General features: G+C 57.5%; 1 protein-coding gene across 6 annotated transcripts in view; it reads right to left on the bottom strand.

The window, feature by feature from the left end:
- TNS3 (tensin 3) overlaps window positions 1-22,673 on the bottom strand; it is a 152,685-nt gene that overhangs the window by 58,927 nt on the left and 71,085 nt on the right. For all 6 annotated transcript variants that reach the window (XM_029930773.1, XM_029930765.1, XM_029930782.1 and 3 more), the window contains 4 exons: window positions 21,686-21,815; window positions 21,337-21,402; window positions 20,503-20,607; window positions 5,165-6,403 (listed from right to left, as the gene is read on the bottom strand). In XM_029930773.1, the coding sequence (XP_029786633.1) occupies window positions 5,165-6,403; window positions 20,503-20,607; window positions 21,337-21,402; window positions 21,686-21,815 (1,540 nt within the window). The remainder of the gene's footprint in view (window positions 1-5,164; window positions 6,404-20,502; window positions 20,608-21,336; window positions 21,403-21,685; window positions 21,816-22,673) is intronic.

Genomic DNA, 22,673 nt, shown 5'->3' with positions numbered 1-22,673 from the left:
GGATGCTCGACTGACTGAGCTACCACACGAGACTTTTATACTCAGGATACCATCAGCAGAGGCTAGTGCCTGGCGTTGGTTCCTTTTTTTGCTTATTTGAATTTACTTTCCTTTTTAATTCTCTTTCCCCTCCCCATGTCACTTGATTTCACTGGTCTCCTCAAACGTGTCATCTTTCTGTCGCCGTGGGGTCGACGGAGGACGGTTGCCAGAGCCATCCACCTTCAGGGCCGCCCTCCGAGGACAGTGGTGTGGGCAGGTGCCGGCTGCTGGGCCAGATGGAGAAATGAGGTCATGACCTCCCCACCTGCCGGAGAGGATCTCCCCGCCCTCAATCTGTCGACTAGTGAAACCAGCAGCTGTCCAAAGGGAAGGTGCTGGGTCCACCAGGGGGGTCACACCCGTGCGGACCGGCTGGTTTCTACCACCACACCAGAGCCCAGAGGGTCTCCAAAGCGAACGTTCAAACATCTGAGGGGATGGTCCCCTCAACGTGTTAAAAAACAGATTGCCATGTGGTTTGGCAGTTCGACCCAAGAACCAAAACATCCTAACACCTGTACGCAGGGGTTTGCGGCTGTTCGCAGAAGCCCCCGTGCTGGGATGGATGGATACACGTACTGCGGTCCAACCTCACAGCGGAATACGATTAGGCCCCAGCGGGAACGAAGCTCTATCATACACCACACCACAGAGGAGCGTGGAGAAGCTGTTGCCCAGTGAAAGGAATCCAACATGGCCGGCCGCACACTGTAAGATTCCATGTGTACGAAGTGCCCGGCACAGGCAACTGCACGCAGTTGGAGAGCAGATCAGGGGCTGGGGCCGGGAGACGGGACCCACCGCTGAGCGGTAGGAGCTCGGTTGTGATGTGCCCTACACACGTTACTATCCTCGGGGCTGTGGAGAGCCACCGCGGATGCGCCCGCCATGTCTTGGCACACTGTGGCCTCCCACACCAAATGCAATGGGCTCTTCCATTTCTCCTAATATCCCGTATCAGGCGGAGGAACTGCAGCCGCCCCTTCCAACACCTCCACAGGGAAGCAAGCCCTCCCTGCCAGGCCCCCGCTCAGGACACCCTTGCCTTGCTAACTTGCTCAGAGGCAGCTCTCCTGGCACTGATGTCACCGTGGGCCCTGGCACATCTGTGGCTCTCTCCCACGGGAAGCAAGGTGTGCAGGCCAACGAATTCAAGCTGCTCTCCGAGCTCCAGCAAACCCTCCCAATCCCATGGAGGATCCCTTCGCTTTGGGGTTTAACGCGTGACGTAAAGGGATGGGCTTTGCACAGGTGACCACAGCAAGGTGCTACTTCGTGCTGTGCTGAATTTCCTTCAGTACAAACAGGTCCCTGCTTCTGGGGAGTATTCATGTGACGGACACCTCATCTGTGTAAGCCCGTGAAGGCGTGGCAGCAGGGCCCCGCATGCAGGATGTGGGGCCTGCCAGGGTCCTGTGATTGTGAGCCGGGGGTGATGGAACATGAACAAATATTCAGCAACACGAAGTAAGGAGCCCTTGAGGTCTGGGAAGAAGAGAGCTGGCTGCCTGCCGTCCGCAGGACCATGCATTTCACAGACTGACTCATTTCTTCTGTTACCTGGTATCATAAGGTGACATATCCGTCACTTAGCAGATGTGGCCCAAGGAACCCATCTAACGCACAGGGCTGCAGGGAGGGGTGCACAGACAACGTCTGCCACAGCCAGGGAGATGGACTGGCACAGGGGGGCACAAGGGAGCGAACCCCACTCCCCTCCCGCACACTTTCACGGGGTGAACACTTTCTAGCAGATCAGCTCCGGATGGCCTCTCTCCTGTCCCTCGAGCTGGGACGGGCTCCCTACGCTGTCCTGTAATGAATCTCCTAAAGGTCCCAGTTCAGCAGAGCCATCCACTTTTCCACCAGCACCATAGCCCTACTGACAAACATCCCTGCGTGCCAGGACACAAGGGGTCTCCTGGCTGCAGACAGAGTTAGGAGTTGAGTGTGATAAGGGCTCCACTGCGGGGTACAGGGTCAGACCCATGGTAGCTCGGTGTACCTGCCACGGTAGGCACAGAGATCACGATGACTCCGAGAAGCTCAAACACAATGCCTGGAACAGCACAAACACTAAGAGTGACAGTGCTGACTGTCACTGTTAACCACCATCACAGACACCACCATTATTGCCCTGGTGATCACCACCGTCATCCTCAGCCCCACCAACTCCATTACTACAAACATCATATCCACCATGATCATCACCACCATCTCTGTTACAACCATCAACATCGCCACTAGAATCATCACAAACATTACCACAATCATCACCACCATCATCACCACCACCACCATCATCACCACCATCACCATCACCATCATCACCACCATCATCATCCTCATCACCATCACCATCATCACCACCACCACCATCATCATCATCATCATCACCACCACCATCATCACAAACATCATCACCACCATCATCACCATCACCACCATCATCATCACCACCATCATCATCACCACCATCACCATCATCACCACCATCATCACCACCACCATCACCATCATCACCACCATCATCACCACCACCATCACCATCATCACCACCATCATCCTCATCACCATCATCATCATCACAAACATCATCACCACCATCATCATCCTCATCACCATCACCACCACCATCATCACCACCACCACCATCATCATCATCATCATCACCACCACCACCATCATCACAAACATCACCACTATTATCATCCTCCACCATCTATCAGCACAAGTAACACCACCAGCATCATCATCACCACCACTGACACCACCACTGCTCTGTCCCCACTGTCACCCTCACTGTGATGACCCCTGGGCTGGGAGGAAGGAGACTTTCTCAGGAAAGGCTCGGCTCTCACATACAATCTGCAGCTCAGGGGTAACCAGGCTCTGGGGCACTTGGGGGACTCAGTCAGTTAAGCGCCCCCCCTCTTGATCTCAGCTCAGGTCACGGTCTCACTATGAGTTCGAGCCCCACATCAGGCTTTCTGCTGAGAGTACAGAGCCTACTTGGGATTCTCTCTCTCCCCTCTCTCTGCCCTTACCTAGCTCACATGTATGCTCTCTTTCTCAAAATAAATAAATACACGTAAAAATAAAAGCAGTTTCCAGACCCATGGTTGGCGTGCTGCTGCTTGAGAGCTGGTAGGATGCACAGCGGCCCCCAGGAGCAGCTCTGGGGAATGCCATTCCTGACCTCCTACCACTGGGTAACTGGGGGTCTTCCTCATGATCGGGGCATATTCCTAAGTGAGGGTCGCTACTAACCTCAGGATGCTGAGGTCTCTGCAACAAAGCACTTCCTACAGCAAGAACTGAGACACTCCAATGACGTGCACCTGAGGTGCAAGGCGGACCACGCAGGGTCTCCCACAGAAGACATGGCATCTTGGAACTTCCCCACCCCTGTCCTGTCGAAGGAGGCTCCAGGCAGCTCTGGTCACGCGCTCGGAAACGGGACCAGACCTCGGGCACACAGACGCAGGGGCGGTGCATGTGTGGGGTGACGGCTGCCACGCTGGCCGAGCTATGGCCCCTCTCAGGCCCACCGGCCCTCCCCGCTTGGCCACATGTGGCCTAGCTCAGCTCAGTAGCTCTGGCCTCCGGGTCCCGGCTCAGGCCAGGGACCCCTTCAAAGCGCAGGTTCACTGCACCCCCAGACCTGAAATGTTCCAGGACTCAAAACCAGGTGTTAGCCCTGCTTTCGCTTTCAGGGTTTCCCTTGCCACCTAGCGATTTTTTTTCCATTGCTGGCCGAGCCGGTCTTTTGCAGCTGACAAGGGTAGGTACTGACATTTAAGTATTAAAAATCAAACTGGTCCCAGTGTTCCCTACACCTGCCAGGGACTCAAGTTCCCTTCCCCCTCAATTCGAGTTTCCAAGAGCCACAGACCTGAGCGTTCTATTGACGGCATTTCTCTGAGGACAAGGCGTCAGGAACAAAGGCGAAGCCTGAGCAGGCCTCTCCCCGGACCACACGTCTTTGTGTCCAATGTGGTGCGAGTGTCACAGGCACGCGGCTTTCCCGCGGGGAGCTCACGGCAAGCAGGGGCCTCACTCTGGAGACGCGCACCACGTCACTTCACCCCGACACCACCCAAACCTCAGCTGTAAGATGGGAATCTATCCTTACAGCCAACGGCCTGAGGGGGAGGAAGTGGTTCCCAAGAACAATACCAGGTAGCAGCAATCTTGGCATCAGTGCGACGGGCTCACCCTTCATGGTCAGATCCAGAAGGACCGGGAAATGAGTGTCCCCCCACCCTTGTGACTCCTGTCTTCACTTATGCAGGGACCCAAGGAGCCTGCAGAAGCACCGGGCAGGAGGGCCCGGGCTCCTGTGGACACACTGCTTTTGTAGTGGCCCCTGGGTCCAGGCCCTGCCTGAGAGCAACGGGCATCTAGCCCTCAGCCTACCTGGATGTCAGTGGCACCCAGGCTTGGATGCCCGGCCAGGCTCCTTCTCCTGTATGTGGAAGCACATTCTCCTGGCAGCCTTCGCACGCAGTCCCCTGCCCCCGATAGCCTCCCTCTGTCCCAGCACCCGCTGCCTGCTGGCTGCCCCTCCTGCCAGGCTGGCCCACCAGCTCTCCAGGACCTCCCAGTTTCACGCCACCTGGACAAGGAGATCAAGTCTCAGACCCCATCCCAACACGTGTCCCCGCCTTCATGAAGCCACACACCCCGGGGTCACTGCCTGTCCAATACAGCCACCCTGGACTTCCCAGGCCCAACGGCGGGACAGGAAGGCCCTGCCCTGGTCCCCGTGCCACCAGTCCCGGGGATCAGGGCCCCACAGCCCTAGCCTCCTGAGATGGCGCGACCCCACAGTGGCAGGAGCGCAGACACAGTACCTGTTTTCCCTCCCCACCCGAGTCTGGAACGCGCCCCTCCCTCCATCCTTCGCAGGCCAGAGCCCCCACTCTCTAAGCCTAGCCTCGAGCAGCCCCCCGCTCCCTGCAAGGACGGCTCAGGACCATACACGTGCTGACCTGTCTCCACACGGCGTGCCCAGCTGGCCTCCCTGCGGGCCTCCCACAGACCCAGGAGAGCCCCGCACTCCTCCGCGGGGCCTGCTCTGAGAGTTGCAGAGGAACTCAGTGTGCAACGGCCCACTCACCTTGCCGCACGGACGCCCTGCCGGGGCCCTCTCCAGCATCCCGTAACCCACCTCCCACGCGGTCAAGCTGCGTGGGGCCGTTGGCCTGGATGCCGGGCGTGTTCATGTGGGTGGGGATGGGCTCAAACGTTGGGTCCAGCTCCAAAATGAGCCTGTTGAGCTGCTCGATGGACTGGTCGATATCCAAGGTGGGCGAGCCTGGGGAAGGGTCGGCGCCAGGCTCTGGTCCAGTCCCGTTCAGGACCCTGATGTCTGGAAACCTGGGCTTGAACGCTTTGCTGGGAGGGGGCCGCTGGGCATCAGGGAGCTGGGGCCCGGGGCCCATGCCCCTCGGCGGGGTCACTCTGCTGCCGGTCCCCCGGGTGTGGGTGACCAGAGCCCTGGGCGGGGCCTGCAGCAGGCCTGGCCCATCCTCAGGGCCGTGGCCACCCAGCCTGGCATCGCCATCGGGAGCGAAGGCGTACTGCTGGGCAGCCACCATCTGCTGCTGGCGCACCCAGGTGTGCGTGGAGTAGCCGCTCTGCCCGTAGGCCTGCGTCTGGGCCGACACGGAGGGTCTCCGCAGCACCGGCTGCAGCTGCTTCGGCTCTCGGACTGCGAATGCCCGATCCTGCTCGAACAGGGGCTCTGCACCAAGGCTCAGGTCGGGGGTGAGTCCACTATGTGCGTCTTCGCCGGCATTGCTGCCAAATCCATCGGATAGGAGGGAGTTCTGGCTGCTCTGGTAGCAGGCAAAAGGGCCCATGTGGGCCGACTGGTGACCCTCGGAGGAGGACAGTGTCCCGACGCTATCCACGCTGTGCAGGTCATGGCCAGGCATGTAGTCGTCCAGAATGTCCGTCTCCCGCTCCCTGAGTGCAGTGTCTCCATTCACGTGCACCTGGGCAGGCACAATGTGGCGTGTGCCACTGTACTTGCTGGGAGCATCCGTCATATCCTTGACGGGGCTTCCGGAATCTTCCAAACCAAAGCCGCTGAGCAGCTGGTCAAGTTCGGCCTTTTCCTGGGGGCTGAGGCCCCGCCTGGGCCCCGAGGCCAGTGGCTCCTCTGTGCGGTCGGTCCTGACGGATGCGGTGGAGTGGCCAGAGTCGCTGCTGACCGACAGGGTGTGGTCACAATGGTCCGGGCTGGCGGCGGCGGAGACGGTCGGGGCCCCACCTGGGACCCCAGGGTCGGAGGCACTCTTCTTCCTCACCTTGGCATACAGACTGCCGTCGACTGGGCCCTGCGTGTGCAGCACTGCGGGAGGAAAGGGAGACCGCCTGTGAGTCAAGGTTGCAAAGGGTCTTCAGGCGCACAGGTAGGCACCTGCCTGAACAAAATCCACGAATCCGTAACAGACAGACAATGCGGCATACTCGGGGACAGGTACTCCTCAAGGACCCCCATATTCTGCATTCCCCCCCACACACACTTGCAGAGGACTGCCAGCCCAAGCAATTCCAACAGCTTCAGGCCCCAGGACCCTTTCCACCTTCTGAGGTGAAGGGAGCCATCATTTAGAGAACCTTCCAGATTCTCCAAGCATGGAGACATCCGGCCTGGAGGACATACTTGTTCCTCTTTCAAAGGTAAAGAGCTGATGCTCCATGAGAATCAGAAACCACCAAGGCCAGGGACCTGCTGGGAGGTGTGCGCAGGACCAGAACCCAGAACGGGCCTGGGTCAGAATGGGAACCAGGGGAGACACTGCTGCCGGGCGCTGGCGCTGCACCAGGGGACCCTGGAGAGACGTGGAATTCCAATGCTCACTCAGGCAGCACCCCCACCCGCACCGCGCAAGCACAGAAGCACATGCTGGGTGCAGGACGGCCTCTTGACAGAGCAGGAGCTCAGGCATCAGAGGACGTCAGCACAAGGGCTGGCTCTACGTGACCCGCCCTCGAGACCACAGCTCCAGTTCCACGGCCCGTGCTCTCCCAGCTGAAACGGAGGTGTGTTGTACGTGGAGGCTTGACATGAGGATGAGAGACACAGCAGGTGGAAGAGAGACCTTACTAGCCTGAGAAAACATGCATTCGATGTGGCTTTGTGGGAGCCCCTCTGGTCCTGGCAGGTGTCAGCCCCTTCGAGACACGAGGCACACCCGCCTCCCCTCCACCTGCAGGTGTGAGGTCGTGGGGGGGCTCCGTGTGAACCCCAGAACCCGCCACAACGACAGGCAGAGGGCATAGAGCCGTCCTGGCCAGTAGGTGTCTGGGCGGAGCACAGACTGCGGGGCCACATGGCCAGGCACCTGTAGAGAATTCTAGAAGCACGTCTCACCTGCCAGAACTGTGCGTCTATGACTTCCACATCCTTCTCCCTAAATCTCAATTGAACACACGGGTGCAATGACCTTTGAAATGAGGAAGCCAAGAGGGGCACTCGGGTGGCTCAGTCGGTGGAGTCTCCAACTTCGGTTCAGGGCATGATCTCGAGGTTCATGACTTAGAGCCCAGTGTCACACTCTGTGCTGACAGCTCAGAGCCCGTAGCTGCTTCAGATTCTGTCTCCCTCTCCCTCGGCCCCTCCCCCACACACGTTCTATGTCTCTCTCAAAAATGAATAAACATTAGATGTAACTGTTAATAAAATTAAAAAAATAAAAACTTAAAAAAGTAAAATTAACAAAAGGAAGCCAAGAATGAATAGTACAAAAGTTCTTTGAACTGAAAATGGGACACTGAGCCATAGTACCCAGTAATTGTGAGTCAGAACCCCCTGGCCAGCACCAGGGTCAGGACAGTCCACCAGGAAGGGTCTGCCTGACGCGTTACAGGACTCGAAATGCCCTGGGCCGGGGGGTCACAAGTACCCCTACTCTCAGTACCCATCTCAAGATAAGAGCAAATGCATTAACTCAACACGATCACCACTGACCCCACACTGGCTCTGCATGAGACCCAGCACTTAGGACATCGATCCGTACCCCTGGGGGGCTCAGGGACCTCCCCACTGGCAGCGCAGAGACCAGGACACAACTCAGGCCACCAGGGGCTCCGGCCTAAACTTCCTATCATGCACATAGGCCGCAGCAGAGTGGCCAGGAGGAGGGGAAGGGGCTCTGGCCGCCACGCCCCCACCCTGCACTCTGGCCAAGGGCTAGCTAGCACTTCTACAAGAAGCAGTCAGACTGATTTTGCACTTGGAAGAACTCGATGTCCTCGTTCCCCCTCAGCCTCAAGATGGGGGAATCCAGGGGTGCCTGGGGGGCTCAGTACATTGAGTGTCCGGCTTCGGCTCAGGTCACGATCTCGTGGTTCCTAGGTTCCAGCCCCACGTCAGGTTCTGTACTGACAGCTCAGAGCCTGGAGCCTGCTTCAGATTCTGTGTCTCCCTCTCTCTCTGACCTTCCCCTCTTCATGCTCTCTCTCTCAAAGATAAATTTCAGAAAACATTAAAAGGGGCACCTGGATGGCTCAGTTGAGCAACCGACTTCAGCTCATGTCATGATCTCGCTGTTCGTGGGTTCAGGCCCCACATCAGGCTCTGTGCTGACAGCTTGCTCAGAGCCTGGAGCTTGCTTTGGATACTGCCTCTCCTCTCTCTGCCCCTACTAGATTTGTGCTGTGTCTCTCTCTGTCTCTCAAAAATAAATAAATGTAATAAATCAAATAACCAAAAAAGAAAATAAAAAATAAAAATAAATAAATGTAAAAAAAAACAAAACAAAAAAGAAAACATTAAAAACAAACAAACAAAAAAGATGGGGGAGTCCTAGTCCGCATTTACATGCCTGCATTCAGCTCACTCTCAGACTGTTCAAGCCCCTGGGTCCTCCTTACAGAACAAATTAATTATCCCTATCTTTTAGGGCCGTTATAGCAGAGAACAACACACAGGCAGCCAGGAGACCAATAATCAGCAGGAAGAGAGAGTTCTGTCCCACATAGAGCCCAGGAGTCCCTCCCTGAGGCCACCACTCCCCCTGCTCCCATACCACAGCAGGCACATACCTGCCCCTGTCCCAGGGCCTTTGCTCATGCTGTTCTTTGCCTCCTCTACTCTCCATCTCCCTCGTCCCCTCTGCTCCTCAGCAGGGCTTCCCTGACCATCCTTTCTTTCCCCTGGGGTAGGGGAGGTTCATCTGTGGCACAAGAGCCTCCAAACATGCTGCAGGTTTGCACACTATCATGTCCTATGCCCCCCACCAGAACTTGGGCTCCTGGAGGCCTGGGCGGGGTTCTTCCTCCTGGTACTATCTCCCAAATTAGAGAGCAGATCCTGGTACCCAGTGGGCACCGAGTAACCAAGAGAGCCAATGCTCTAGCATATTCTCACACAAGAAAAACTGGGGAGCTATTCTGGAATGTTCCGCCATCTCTGTGGGCAAAAGAAATGAAAACCAGTAACCAGGCCAAGACAAACACACAGCAATAAGGTGTGAAGGCAGATGTGGCTGCAGCCCTGGGGGCACCTTCCCTCTGCGTCACCCCACACCCCTGCCTCGCTGGCTGACCTTGCCGCACTGCAGAGCGAAGCTGCAGAGAACTACCTGAGGGCACCCAGTCCGAGGCTCCAAAACATCAAAGAAAAACCATCATGAACCTACAGGTACAGATGGCCCAGTGTACCCCTGGGCAGACAGAGGGGCCAGATGCCCCACCAATACCTGTCAGGGCCACAGGACAGGAGTGTGACTGTCAGGAGGGCACAGCCCTGGCGTACAGTGGGTACATAACAATGGCCCTGTGTCTCTGCCCTTCCGGTCTCCGCCACTGACCCGCCTGCAGGCTTCCCCATAAGCCACGTCTTGCCATAGGTTCATGGCCTACCTCTGGCCTCTGCAGTGCACATGACCCACGCAGGAAAGGACCAGTTACCCAAGCAGGGGCTGTTATGGTGTTTCCAGAGACCAGGTGTGAAAAGGGCAGGGGGCACCGGTGGTGAAATGTCTCCCGGTTGGGAGCCCGATGCAGGGGCCACCTGCCCAGCCCTCCCCTCCCCAGAAAAATAACTGGAGCCCCACCCCTGCAGTGCGAGCTCCCACAGGCTTTGCTCCATCCTTAAGGACACTGGTACTTGGGGAGGGCGGAGGGCCTGAAGGCTGAAGGATGCGTGCTAAGAATTATCCAGTGCCTGGGGGCAGCCCAGACTCAGGCAGTGGTCCCAGGTCCCTCTTGCAGGTGTGGCTGGGCCCAGGGTCAAGGAGGGTATGGCCCCTCCAGGGAAGGAGGCCCAGGGCTAGAGACTATAAGTGGCCCCTGCGGGGTGGGGTGGGGGGTTGCCCAGATGGAGAAGTCTGGAAGGGGCAGCCAATGGCTTCAACTGCCCCCAGGCATCTTTTTACACAGTAAAATGACTCCTTCTCTAGCTCAAACAGAATCTGACTGATCCTTGTTCCAGAAGGAAGACCCTAATCCCAGAACAGGGAGGGACCTGCCCGGTGCCCTGGTCCCCAGAGTTTTGCAGCTGGGGACATAGACTGCCTGCCTTCACTGGTCCAGCCCCCGGGACCAGTTAACTCCCCCCAAGCCATTTCCCCCTCTCAGGTGCCTTTCCCTTCGCGCTGCCCCCACCCCTGTGGCCTGAACCCCAGGCTCATTTCTGGAGGCCTGGGAGTTGCCTGGTAATGATTTCCCGCTTCCAGGGCCTAGTTAAAAATCAAACACACAATAATCCAGCTCTGATTAGGGCTGAATGACAAGCCCTGCAATTTATCTTCTGGAAAAGAACAAGAAGGAAGAAAACAAGGATCAGGCAGGGACTCTGCTCCAGGGCTGCCCGCCCCCACCTGCCCGGGAAAGGGGGCTTTCCTGCAAGGAGGGACACCGGGACACTCAGGAAACATTTCAGAAATAATCCAATGGGGAAGATGAATTCCAAACCAAAACACAGGAGAACTTTGCTTCCCGTCCTGCCAGAACCCACAGTAAGCCACACCCACCTGTGCTCAAGGGTATGTTAAAAATCAGCCAAAGGAAACTGCAGAATCTCCAGGCTGCCTCCTCCCGGGCACCTACCACCCGGCCCCCAAAAGGCACAGACCTGTTGTGTGGTATGGGCTGCTGGCCCCCCGCCCCACCTCCAACAGAACATTCAAAACAAAGGGCAAAGCTGATGGATGTGTATAGCGACCCGATTCCTTTCTTCTCTCCGCGCACTGACCCTGGACCCCATGCTCTACTCTTTTATCAAGTTTGTTCAAACAAGATTCCATTTCGGGATGCCCAGGTGGCTCCGAGGGCTAAGCGCCCAACTCTAGACTTCCGCTTAGCTCATGACCTCACAGTTCATGGGATCAAGCCCCACATTGGGCTCTACACTAATGTCGCAGAGCCCGCTTGGGATTCTCTGTCTCTCTCTGTCTCTCTGTCTCTCTGTCTCTCTGTCTCTCTCTCTCTCTGCTCCTCCCCTGCTCTTTCTCTCAAATACACAAACTATTTAAAAAATCAAGATTTCACTTCAAAAGAGCAAACAGGGTCCTCCCCGTGAGTCCTCAATGGAGAAAACCAGAAAGCGCCCCAAGGAATGCTTGCCAGAGGGCCCCAAGCACTTGACGGCCAGCTGCTAACAGAGATGGAGGAAGGCTCAGCGGACTCCCTACCCTGTGCTCAGGTCGGGCCAACCAGGGCAAGGGGAAGGAGCAAGGTGAAGGGGTGGCCGGCACATCTCAGGCATCCAATGGGCCGACAGGGGCAGAAGTGGGGAGCGCGAAGGCATGTGTCCAGGCAGAGCTGTGTCTTCAGGGGAACAGAGAGGCGGGGACGCCCTCTCCCGAAATCGCTGTGGCATCAGGATGACATTCTGAAGACAAAGCCCGGGCTCTGTGCCACCTCCCGGGGTTGGGTCTCACTTAAGTCCCAGAGCGATGCCGTGAAGCAGGAATCGGAAAACCCACTTTGCAGATGAGAAAACAGAGGCTCAGAGAGGCTGTGCTGTTGTTTCAGACAAAAACAGGCTTACAGCCTAGGAACAGAGCATTTGGGACCCACACGGACCTCCATCCCATGCCCATTCCTCTAAGACACCATAATTCCAAACTGACCCACCACCTCTGTGAAATTAACAACTTAATTTTGGAGAGGAATTCGCCAGAACGGGATGGAGCCCCGCATTCCCAGGCCACTGGGTGGGTGCCCAGTTCTGTGTGTCCCCTTCCCAGGCTGCCAAGCAAGCAGTGCGCGCCCAAGCAGACTGTGCGTCTCTGTGCTCACAGTCGTGACCTGCTCCCTCCCACTGTGCCCACAGCCCCTGGGGTCAGGAGCCCCCCTCCCCTGGAGAAAGTCTCCCCGCCTGCCCGGGCGCACCTGACTGGCCGTTTCTCTGCACTCACAAGGTCACTGCTGCCTGCAGCAGGGCCCAGGAGACAGCTCCAGCTCACCACCCAGCCGGACTCAGGACAATGAGCCCACCCTGCTGTGGCTTCCCTCCACCCCTCAGGCTTTTCCTTCCTGCTCCTAGGCCTTGTGAAGTAGGCAGAACTCTCCTCTCCTTGGGATGGCAGTCCCTGGGGTCCCTCTGTGCCCCTTGGGCTACAGAGCCTATATGGACTTTTCCACTGGAGTGAATAATCAGCACACTTTCACTCCCTTCCGCACTCCATCTGGGCTCCAATCCTGATTAAGAACCCTGACCACAGCTGTGTGACCTTGGGGGAGTTACTCAACCCCTCTGACCTCACTTTCCTTATCTGTGGAGAACTGACCCCAGCCTGGAGAAGCAAGGGCAAGTTGGAGGAGGGCCACTGTGGGGTCCCGGGACTACCCGGCGAGACCACCAGAGAGAGCAACACATGTCAGCCCAGGGCCAACACTGACCCTGCACGTCCCCTTCCTGTCCCGGTGACAGATTCCGGGACCCACTACGACCTGTGTCTGTGTTCTCCAGGCCCAGAGCCTGGGGGGCAAGAGCGAGGCACATCAGTAAGTGCAGGGAACTCAGCCCAACCCACCTTACCCTTTGGGAACTTCGTTGCAAGACAGATTCGTCACCGAACAGGATAGTGGAAGACAGATTTTTAAAGTCACGTTTCCCCATGGTCCCTAAATCCTGGGCTGACCGGGCCCAGACTGCCAGGCTGGCATCAGCTGCCCTCCACACCCCACAGCCCGGCCCTGGGTCCGAGCTCCTTGAGATCCTCAATGGTGCGGATCACAGCGGTGGCGGGGGCCTGTTGCTCAGCACAAGCGCTGCAGGGCACAGAACTCGCCACCGCTGACCCACGGGGATCGCGGGGCTCAACAGTGGGGTGACGGTCACCCTGGCCTCAGTGGGCCTTCCATCGAAACTCCGGGGTCTTCCATCTGCCCGGTGGGACCCCATGAAGGGGTGGGTAAAGACCGCATCTCCTGCACCTGTGACCTGGCCTCTGGCCACCCAGCAGCTTGCTCTTCTGAGAACAAACCCCCAGGGTCACACCAACCTGCGTCCACACCTCTGGCATCAGGCGGGTGTCTCGGTGCTGCTGGGTCGTGCAGAGGGCACACCCAGGTCCCAGCCTCTGAGGCCCAGAGAGCTGGGTCCCCAAGCAAGGGGATGGGCCCAGAGGGGAGACCGGGCACCTTGGTAGTGTCCCCGGGACACCAGCGGGCTGTGCAGGCTGAGGCGCCCAGGCCCCAGTTTCCACAAGTGCTTGGCTGAGGGGGGCATTATCGGGCGGGGAGCATTATCTCATCAAGTCACTCACGAAGAGATCTCTGTCTCCTCTTGGGCATGCATAACTGCACACCTATAAACTGCTCCTGAGACCAGGTTTCCTTCTATTTTACTCCAACGGGATTCTGCCTCGGTACAGGTTAAAGACTACCCCACATTTCTAACAAGTTATGTTCCTTCCCAAGTAAATCCAGAGCTAAAAGTGACAACCACACTTAGGTCTTTGAGAACATGACCTCTCATTCCCAAAATCGGACACGCAGCAACTCTGTGTTTTAGCAAACACAGAAGATGCTGGAACCATAAGGCCCTGATGGCATGGCGTATGCCCCCTGGACCAGGAAACCTGGCTCCTCCCCTGGGGCCCAGAAATACCTGCATCCTGGGACTGGGCTCCCGTGGTGTGCCTTCTCACCTTGACAGTGAGCGCTGCCCAGGGGGGCCCTCAACTCAGAGCCGCCCCTGCCCCCAAACCGCAAGGCAGGAACACCTCTCCAGCCAAGCCTGCGGAGAATTCGCTCCCTCCGGAGCCACGATGGGCTCTGGGCGAACGTTCTCTAGAAACAAGGCAGGCTGTAAATTCTTGGAGAAACACAGTGTAGGAGGAGGCAGAAAAATGCAGGAGTGGAACATTCCAACGGGAAGTGTGTGGGGAGCCGCCTCTCCCGGAAGGGACGCGCCCACCTTAGGGCCAGGCGCCTCAGAGCAGGGACTCCAGGACTCCAGGTGATCCCGCCTGTCCCAGGGTGAGGCGTGGCACACCACGGTGAAGGGCACTGGGGCACAGGGCCAGGCTGCGCCCAAACAGCCCACACAAACACCACAGCACGGCACCCCTCCCCCCAGCTTGCACCCACCTCGTCCGGGGCGTGTATCTGGGCAGGGTCTGACCCCTCCTTCGAGGCCACTCCTAACTGAGAAAACACATTCCAGACCCAGCCGGCCGTGGGAGCTGGCCATCCCGGTGGCCGAATCAGAGCTCCCTCGAGCCGGCCGGCCACAAACCCGTCCCACACCCTGAATCCTCTCTGAGAGTCACTTACGACTCCTCTCACCTGCAAACGGTCTTCCCAGGGCCTCCAAGGTGCTCCTTCCTGCCAAGCTGGAACAGACTCCTTTACATCCTGGGTGTCCTCCCCTCTTCTCAGGAGCACCATCTCCTGCCTCTGGTGGTTCTGTCTGGTCTATGAAGCCTCACAGAAGCCACACACAGGCACACAGGCACACGCACAGGCACACACTCCCTGCTTACCTTCCTTTGAAACAGCCCAGCGGTGGGCTCAGGCTATGACTAGGGGACCTGCTTTTCCATGCATAAGAGCAGCATCCTGCCGGGCGTGTGGGTGTGCCTCCCTTAGAGGGACTGGACACCCCCCCCCTCGGGCTCTGCAGAAGGTGGAAAACCTCCTAGGCTATACAGGGGACTCCCATTGCCAAAAAGGCCAGTGCAATGTAAACACGAGGGTGGGGTTTCATGCAATCAGGATCCACGAAATTTGAACCCTGGAGGCTGAGGAGGCGGAGGAAAGGTTCTCCAGGGCCACTAGGCCACACCTCAGCCTTAACTTCCAAGCCTCCAGCTGAACCAGTTGCCACTGACAATCCACAGTGTGGGCATCTACCTGCGTGCCTGGGACTGTCAGCCAGAGCACCTCCGCCGGACACCGCTCCTCTCTGGGGCCAGGTGTGTCCTCAGCATCGATTGCGCAGCCTGCACGCACCTCCCCTCCCTGCGTCCCCCATGTTTCAGCCCTTGGCACCTGGTATCCAGGGGTGCTTCAGACCCTAGAATACCCCCTTGTCGTGGCTGCGTAGTGGTGCGGCATGGCCACATCCTTTTACACAAAGAGACGCACGGCATGGATCGAAGACCATGGCAAAAGTCCACTGTCACTGGGAGAAAGGATCTCTTCTGTTAGGGACACAACCCACATTTCTTGCACAAGGTCTATGCAAGGTAAGGTCTATGGACGAGGCAAGGATATGGATAATCCACATCCCATCGAAGGAGAGGACCTCACCGTACCCGCTGTGCGGGTTAACACTGTCACCGGAATCATGGACGTGGCTCACTGAGCACATAGTATTTCCTCTGTGAAAAGTTCACACGGAAAGGAGAGAAATCAGTTGGAAGTTCTGCAGAGTGTTTGGGGCTTTGCCAGGTTAGAGTCAACACTGTGTCCGGGTGTGAGCAGGGGTCCCAGCCTTCTGCTGGATGAGATCCTGGACACCAGACCCCCGCGTCTCAGAGTTGTCGCCCGCGCCAGGGGCCACGGCGGAGGGGGGAGAAGATGCAAGCGCCTACACGCGGACCCGGGTCTCCTCTCTCCGCTCCTAACAGACTGCAGGTCTGGGCATCCACACTGCTGACCACTAAGCACGTTCAACACGCGGTCACTACCCAGTGCTCACCACCTGTGGATTGATTACCTGGAGCCCATTCAAGCCGTTAGCATGAACTTCTCCCAAAACAACATGGCCTTTGAGGCTTTGCTGATGTTTGCCCCGAAGGGAGCCATGTGGCTCGGGGTCTCGAAAGGCCTCGAAACTTTTAGCCCTCACAGAGCTATAATTCTGCACACACGGTTACCCATCTTATGCGGAAAAGATGTGGTGGGTTTCTTGAGGATCTCCGAAAGTAGGTGGCACCAGAGTCCTGAGGGATGCCCTGTGCACCCTCACGTGCAGGGTCCAAGCAGAAAACCGCTCCCCTCACACCCTGCTTGTGGGAACCTGCTCTGCATCCAAAGGCAAAGTCTCACTGCTGAAATCTTGCCAGAATTCCCAAGATCAGCACCAATGTATTGGTGGGCATTTATTTGATCTAAGGGGAGCATGAATGGATTCCAGGTAACAAATGTGTCCCATTCAATATGGATTTCAAACAACGGGGGCGCCTTGGGGACTCGGTTGAGTATCTGACTCTTGATTCTGGCTCAGGTCATGATCTCACGGTCTGTGAATTTGAGTGCAGACAGCACAGAGCCTGCTTGGGAATCTCTCTCTCTTACACCCTCCCTCTCTGCCCCTCTGTCATTCTCTCTCTCCAAAAGAAATAAACACATGGGCACCTGGGAAGCTCAGTTAGGTAAGCAGCCAACTTCGGCTCAGGTCAAGATCTCATAGTCTGTGAGTTCGAGCCCTACATTGGGCTCTGTGCTGACAGCTCAGAGCCTGGAGCCTGCTTTGGATTCTGTGTCTTCCTCTCTCTCTGTTTCCTCCCCAATCACACACTGTCTCTATCTCAAAAATAAATAAACATTAAAAATTGTAAAAATAAATAAATAAACATAAAAATATTTTTAAACATTAAAAAACACTACTGAGCTTTCATAGCATGACTGCCATCAGAACATTTCCACCAGGAATCCCGAATTACTTCCATTTCCCATAGTGACGTCCCCAGAACCAGGGCGGTACTGGGAACTCGGACAGTGAACAAGCCACTGCAAGGTAAATATAAAGCCACAGAAGTCTCTCCGTCTCGGTTTGGGGGAGGTAACCTCCTGGGGACAGCTGTACACCTGTCTGGGGTCCGGGCAGTGAGTGGTCACTGACTATGAAGACCAGCCCGACTTTTAGGACAGGCAGGCCATGGGTGGGGCAGGTTGAGATGCTTGTCCGCTGGGAACAGCTTCTCTCATTCCTGCACTTGCCCATCTCCACCAGGGACACCCACCCCCCAGGGGCCTGACCTCAGCCTCCTCTCTCGAATAGACATGCTCGTCACCCAGCCACCTACAGGCCAGGTCTCCATGAAGAAGGACCCCTATAGGCACAGTGCTGCCCTGGAGTGTGAAACCCACAGCTTTGCTAGGAGAGCATGTGCCCTCCGCTCAGGGGACGGGGCACTGTGGATGTCGCCTTCACTGCCCTTGGTGGAAGCCCCATACCCACACACATGCCAATAAGTCCGAGGGCACCTGGCACTCACACTGCTGATACAGCATCACATACTGCCACGAAAAGGACCCCAGTCCCAAGAAACGGCTGGATGCTTTGCGAGCCACGTGCTCTGCAGTGTGGGTTGGGCAGCTAGATATAAATCCGAGAACAGACACCCACTCTCACACTTTGGCCTCCCACCACCCGCCCTTCCCCGGAGGACAGCTTCCAGAACAAGGACAATAAAACACCACCATGCCCACTGTCCTTGGACCTGCAGTGAGAATAAAAGTCTACTCATGTGCAATTGTGTGTGTAAAAACCTCGTTTGCTGGAATGTGAAGGTGATTTCAACTACGTGCAGTCCCAAAAGACCACACGGGCAGTGACTTCTGGCTTTTAATGGCAGAACCCCGTCTTCAAACAGGACCTTCTGCAGAATCACAAGATGGATACAAGAGACTAAAGGAGGGACGGGGGGCAGAGAGGATCCCGGCAGGGGAATAAGTGGGGAGGAGGGATTCCTCCTGTGTTGCCTGCTGGTGATCCTAGACCTGCCGGACAAGCAGCCTGTGTCCAGGGACACCCTCAATGCCACCTGTTACCTAGCAACTCCTGGGACCAGAGGGCAGGAGGGGCATCAGAAAGTCATACGCAGGGGGCGGGACGTGCTGGGGCCGGGTGTGCAGGGGGCGGAGCGCGATGGGTGGAGCGTGCTGGGGACCTAGCGCTAGAGCACAGGTGCATACCAGCCCCCACCTGCTCGGGCTCTTGCTCTACTGACCAAATACTGAAAACCCACAATCCTGCCCACGTGAGCGGCATTCAACACCCGAAATGTTGCCGGACCTTTCCCGTAGCAAATGTGCCTGCCATTTTTTGAGAGGTCAATGTCCCTGCTGACTCGACCTCTAACAACTGTTTGCCGTAAGCCCACAAGTGATCAGAACTCAAGGTGCTTGTCCCCAAGGCAGAGTCCAAAGACTGTGCTCCAGGCAAGGATCAGGGACAGTCAGGAACTGCCAGGCTGCTTAAGCAGGTGCAGCCATCAAAGAGCGGGCATGACACGCCCCCCCAAAGGACAGGAGGGGAGTAAAAAAAGGGTACGTGTGTGCTCTCCTGATACCGAGGCAGTCCAGGATCTGTCCCTGCCTTTCAGACCTGTCTGTGCACAGGGGACTGTCCCTTGTGGCCCACACAAAGCTGTCTGCAGCAGAGGCCCAGGACCCCAGTCAGACCAAGCAGGCTGTTGGCACCTGTGCCCACTGTCTGTCCAGTGCTAAGCCGCTCAAGGAGCCCGGCCGTCCCTGGGGCACCCACATGAACACAAACCGGTCCAGCCGTGAAATCTATGCACGCGCTTTCTCACATGACACTTGAGCTAGCAAAGCCATGGACTCCGAGTGACAAGACAGCTCTGGCCTGGTTGTCACTCATTAAATCGCCTCCAGCAGCACACATATCCCTGTCCCAGGATCCAATCCGGTGTCAAGGTTAACACCCAAAGGATGTTTGTACATGGTTCTTAGCACAGAGGGTGAGACTCTTGTATTTCAGATAACGTGCACACGTCGTCCTCCTTCCCAACTGGTGCCTGCTCTCCGGGCGGATTAACTCTTTGGGTCCCGGGATCTCCCCTGACAGGGGATTGGAGGCTCTAAGTCAGGAGAGCGAAGGGCAGGTACTCTCTGAGGTCTGAGCAAGATGCCCGGTGCAGATGTGCGGCACTGAGCTGTGGAAGCCAGCGGCACTCGTGGGGGTGGAGGGGGTTTCCTGTGTGCCATGCGCATGGGGCACCACAGCCCTGCAGCTCCATGGGCAGCCTGCCCCTCTTGCCGAGAGGAGCCTCGCCCCTGGACGGAGCAGAGCCAGGCCCGAGGTCTCGTCCCCCGCACTCCAGTCGGCCCTCCTTCTGCTAAGCTATCCAAAGTCCGACGCTCGCTTCGCTTCCCCAAGTGTCACAGCCCAGCCACAGTTCCTGGGTGGGAAGGCATTCAGATCCACTCAGGAGATGACAGTGCCATGACGGGGCTTCCAGGGAAGCCTGTGAGTTAGAGATGCTTTGTTCCTATATGAGTTCTATTGCTGCGGCTGGCGGGGCAGGGGGGCTGGGGGGGGGGCGGGGGGCGGGGCTGAATCAACAACACAGACTGAATATGCTCTTTACATAGAACCATACGTATGATGGAATAAAGCACTGATGGGCTTAAAAAAAACGCCATGACGTGAAGCTCGCGGGAACTGATGCGCCCTGGAGACTTTACGGAGAACAACCAGAGATGACAGGGTGATGGTCCTCCAGAATGGGCAATGCCCTCCCACGGCTCCCAAGGCCAGGCACGCCACTTCCTGCCACCACCCACCTGCTTCGGGGGAGAAACCTGTCCCTGAGTCCCGGCCACCGCCTGCTTGTGCCAGAGCACCGAAGGACAGGCGAGGTCTGCTCCGGGAGATCGCACACCCAGCCCAGCAAGATCCTGGTTAAATAAGGAACCAGACAGACCCCGAGGTGGTGAAGCGCACCACGGAGGGGAGGAGACGCTGGGCCGGCTCTCTCTGCCTCATCCCTGTCACCTCACATGCATGGACTGGGTGGAAGCTGCCCAGCCCGTCCTAGGGAGCAGCGCCCAGGCCAGCCAGCCCCGCGCAGAGACACTGGGATCTGCCCAGCAGCTCACAGCCAGTGCCCCAAGGAAGCCACTCTGCTTCTCACAAGCTCCCTTGAACTCACAGCCCCACGGGCACTGGACCCCCAAAAAAGGCAGGGTCTGTGGCCTCCGAGGAGACTGCAGGGTCATTTGTGACCTAATCCTGCGCAGGCAGCCCTCTCTGCCCCTCCCCTGGACCCTCGAGGAGGCAGCTGCAGGACCTACCTTCTCCGCCAGCACTCAGGCTCTCGTACGAGTCCCAGCGGATCAAGGGGTCTGCCGTGTTGAAGTCCACAATCACTCCGTGGTCATTGCACAGGTGTTCACACCCTGCGTGGGGAGGAGGTGTCGGTCAGAGCCCAAGCACACCACCATGCGCCAGCCCAGAGGACCAGACGGAGGCGCGCCGGGCCTGAGTGCTGGGCGCTGGCATGGGTGATGGCTCTCCGTTCACCGTGAGCACTGTCCACTCTGGGCTCCCGGTGCTAAGTGTCACACCAGGACCACTCAGATCACTTCACAGACCCGGATGGAGAGGCAGCGACCAGTCACCCAGAAGTGGAGGGCGGAGGGGTGGGTCTGAGCCCAGGCTCCAGGCTCCCAGACCCGTGCACCAATATTTATTCCCACATTCTGGTGAAGCCAACAGGTGGTGACCTCACACACCTCATGCTTCACTGAGTCAGGGCACCAACCTCAGAAGGAAGGGAGCAGCAATTCCCCAGCAATTCAAGCCTGAATCAAAACGCTCTTGGCACGCCTGGGGGGCTCCATCAGTTAACTGTCCAATTTCAGCTCAGGTCATGATCTCACAGTTCATGGGCTCAAGCCCCATGTCAGGCTCTGTGCTGATAACGTGGAGCCTGTATTGGATTCTCTCTCCCTCTCTCCCTCCCTGCCCCTCCCTCACTCACATCCTTTAAAATAAATAAACTTTAAAAAAAAGAATTGTGATGACAACATCCCAATACACAGGAAGGTGGGAGACTGTGCCGGACCAGACCCATGGCCCCAGGCGGCGAGCACCCTGCCTCCACGTGCATTCTGCGCCCTGCCTACCTTGAATCTTCTCGGGAGTGGGAGAGAACACTAACTCAATCTTGCCATTATCAGGAAACCGGTCATCTGAAAAAGAAATCGTGTTTGGACAAGCTCAGAAATGAAGGAGCAAAAAAGCAGGAACGAGCCTCAGCCAGGAGGGCACCCACACCCACTAGGAGGGCAGGCTCCATGGCTGAGGTGGGACCCCGAGTCTCCAGAATGTCCTCTGGACCAGAGCTCCATCTTCAGTGAGGCTGGCAGTTATGGCGGGTGGGGTCCGTGTAGGGGCGCAGGAAGAACAGGGAGGGGAAAGAACAGGGACCCAGTGTCCACCTCGACCTGCGTCCCGGCAGCCCGCGGGCCTCACCTTGGCTGGCGGAGTCCAAATCCTCCTTCCGGAACACCAGCCCGCACCCCTGGACGGCCCCGGTGTGAAACTGCAGGCGGAAGATGACGTCACGGGTGGCCGCCCGGTACTTCTTGTGGTAGCACTTGATCTGGTGTGAAGATGGGACACAGGGGGTTTACGGGGTGGGCCACCCCTCCCGGAACCCTGCGGGCTGGCTGCAAATGTCACTGTTTCCCAGGGACCTAAGCTCTGAAAAGCCATGGCCTGTGGTTTTGGAGCGACTCGAACAGTCTGGTTCTCGAGACCATGCACAGGGTGAACTTGACCGGGTCTAGCATCTTGCTCTGGGAAAGACTTCGCTTTTATCTGGGCCCCACCCTCCGTGCTCTACGTGCTAAATGCCTACGTGCGCACTAGGGTTCAAGGAAGGGGGCACAGGTGACAGAGAGAAAGGGAGAGAGAGAAGGAGGGGAGGAAGGGCCAGGGGGAGAGAGCTTGGTACTTAAACAACCCCGAGCCAGGTTGTCCCGTATCCCGGATGTTCATTTGAGACAAGCCTCCAGAATCACCAAGGCAGAGATCTGAACTCAGGGCTGGGGTGCCGTGGGTCCCCGGTGCAGTTCAGGCCTTGGGGATGTGCTAACGCACAGGGTGTGGAAACGCCTGTTCTGGGCTCCTGGCACCACCAGGGGAGGGAGGGGCAGGCATTGCTGCAGGGGGTGTCATTTCCCACCCTTTCATACCCCCCTCCACCCAAGGGGGTGAGCAGGTGCCAGGACCTCCTCGTGGCCACAGCGGGGTGGTGTCTGCAGGCAAGGACCCCTCCACCCTCACAGGGGCCCAAGGCCAGAAGCAGGCTGAGGGCCCTCCCCGGTGATCCCACGGCAGGGAGGGGGGGCTGGGGCTCTCAGAGGTAGCCACCCTCATGAAAAAGACTTCTCTAGGGCAAGGATGGGCTTTAAATATCCAGTATGTCACAAAGGCCAATGAGCAGCAGCCGCGCGCA

The sequence above is a fragment of the Suricata suricatta genome, chromosome 2 (assembly GCF_006229205.1).
Source record: "Suricata suricatta isolate VVHF042 chromosome 2, meerkat_22Aug2017_6uvM2_HiC, whole genome shotgun sequence".
NCBI classification, from domain to species: Eukaryota; Metazoa; Chordata; class Mammalia; order Carnivora; family Herpestidae; genus Suricata; species Suricata suricatta.
This window is presented reverse-complemented; position numbering and strand designations above follow the sequence as displayed.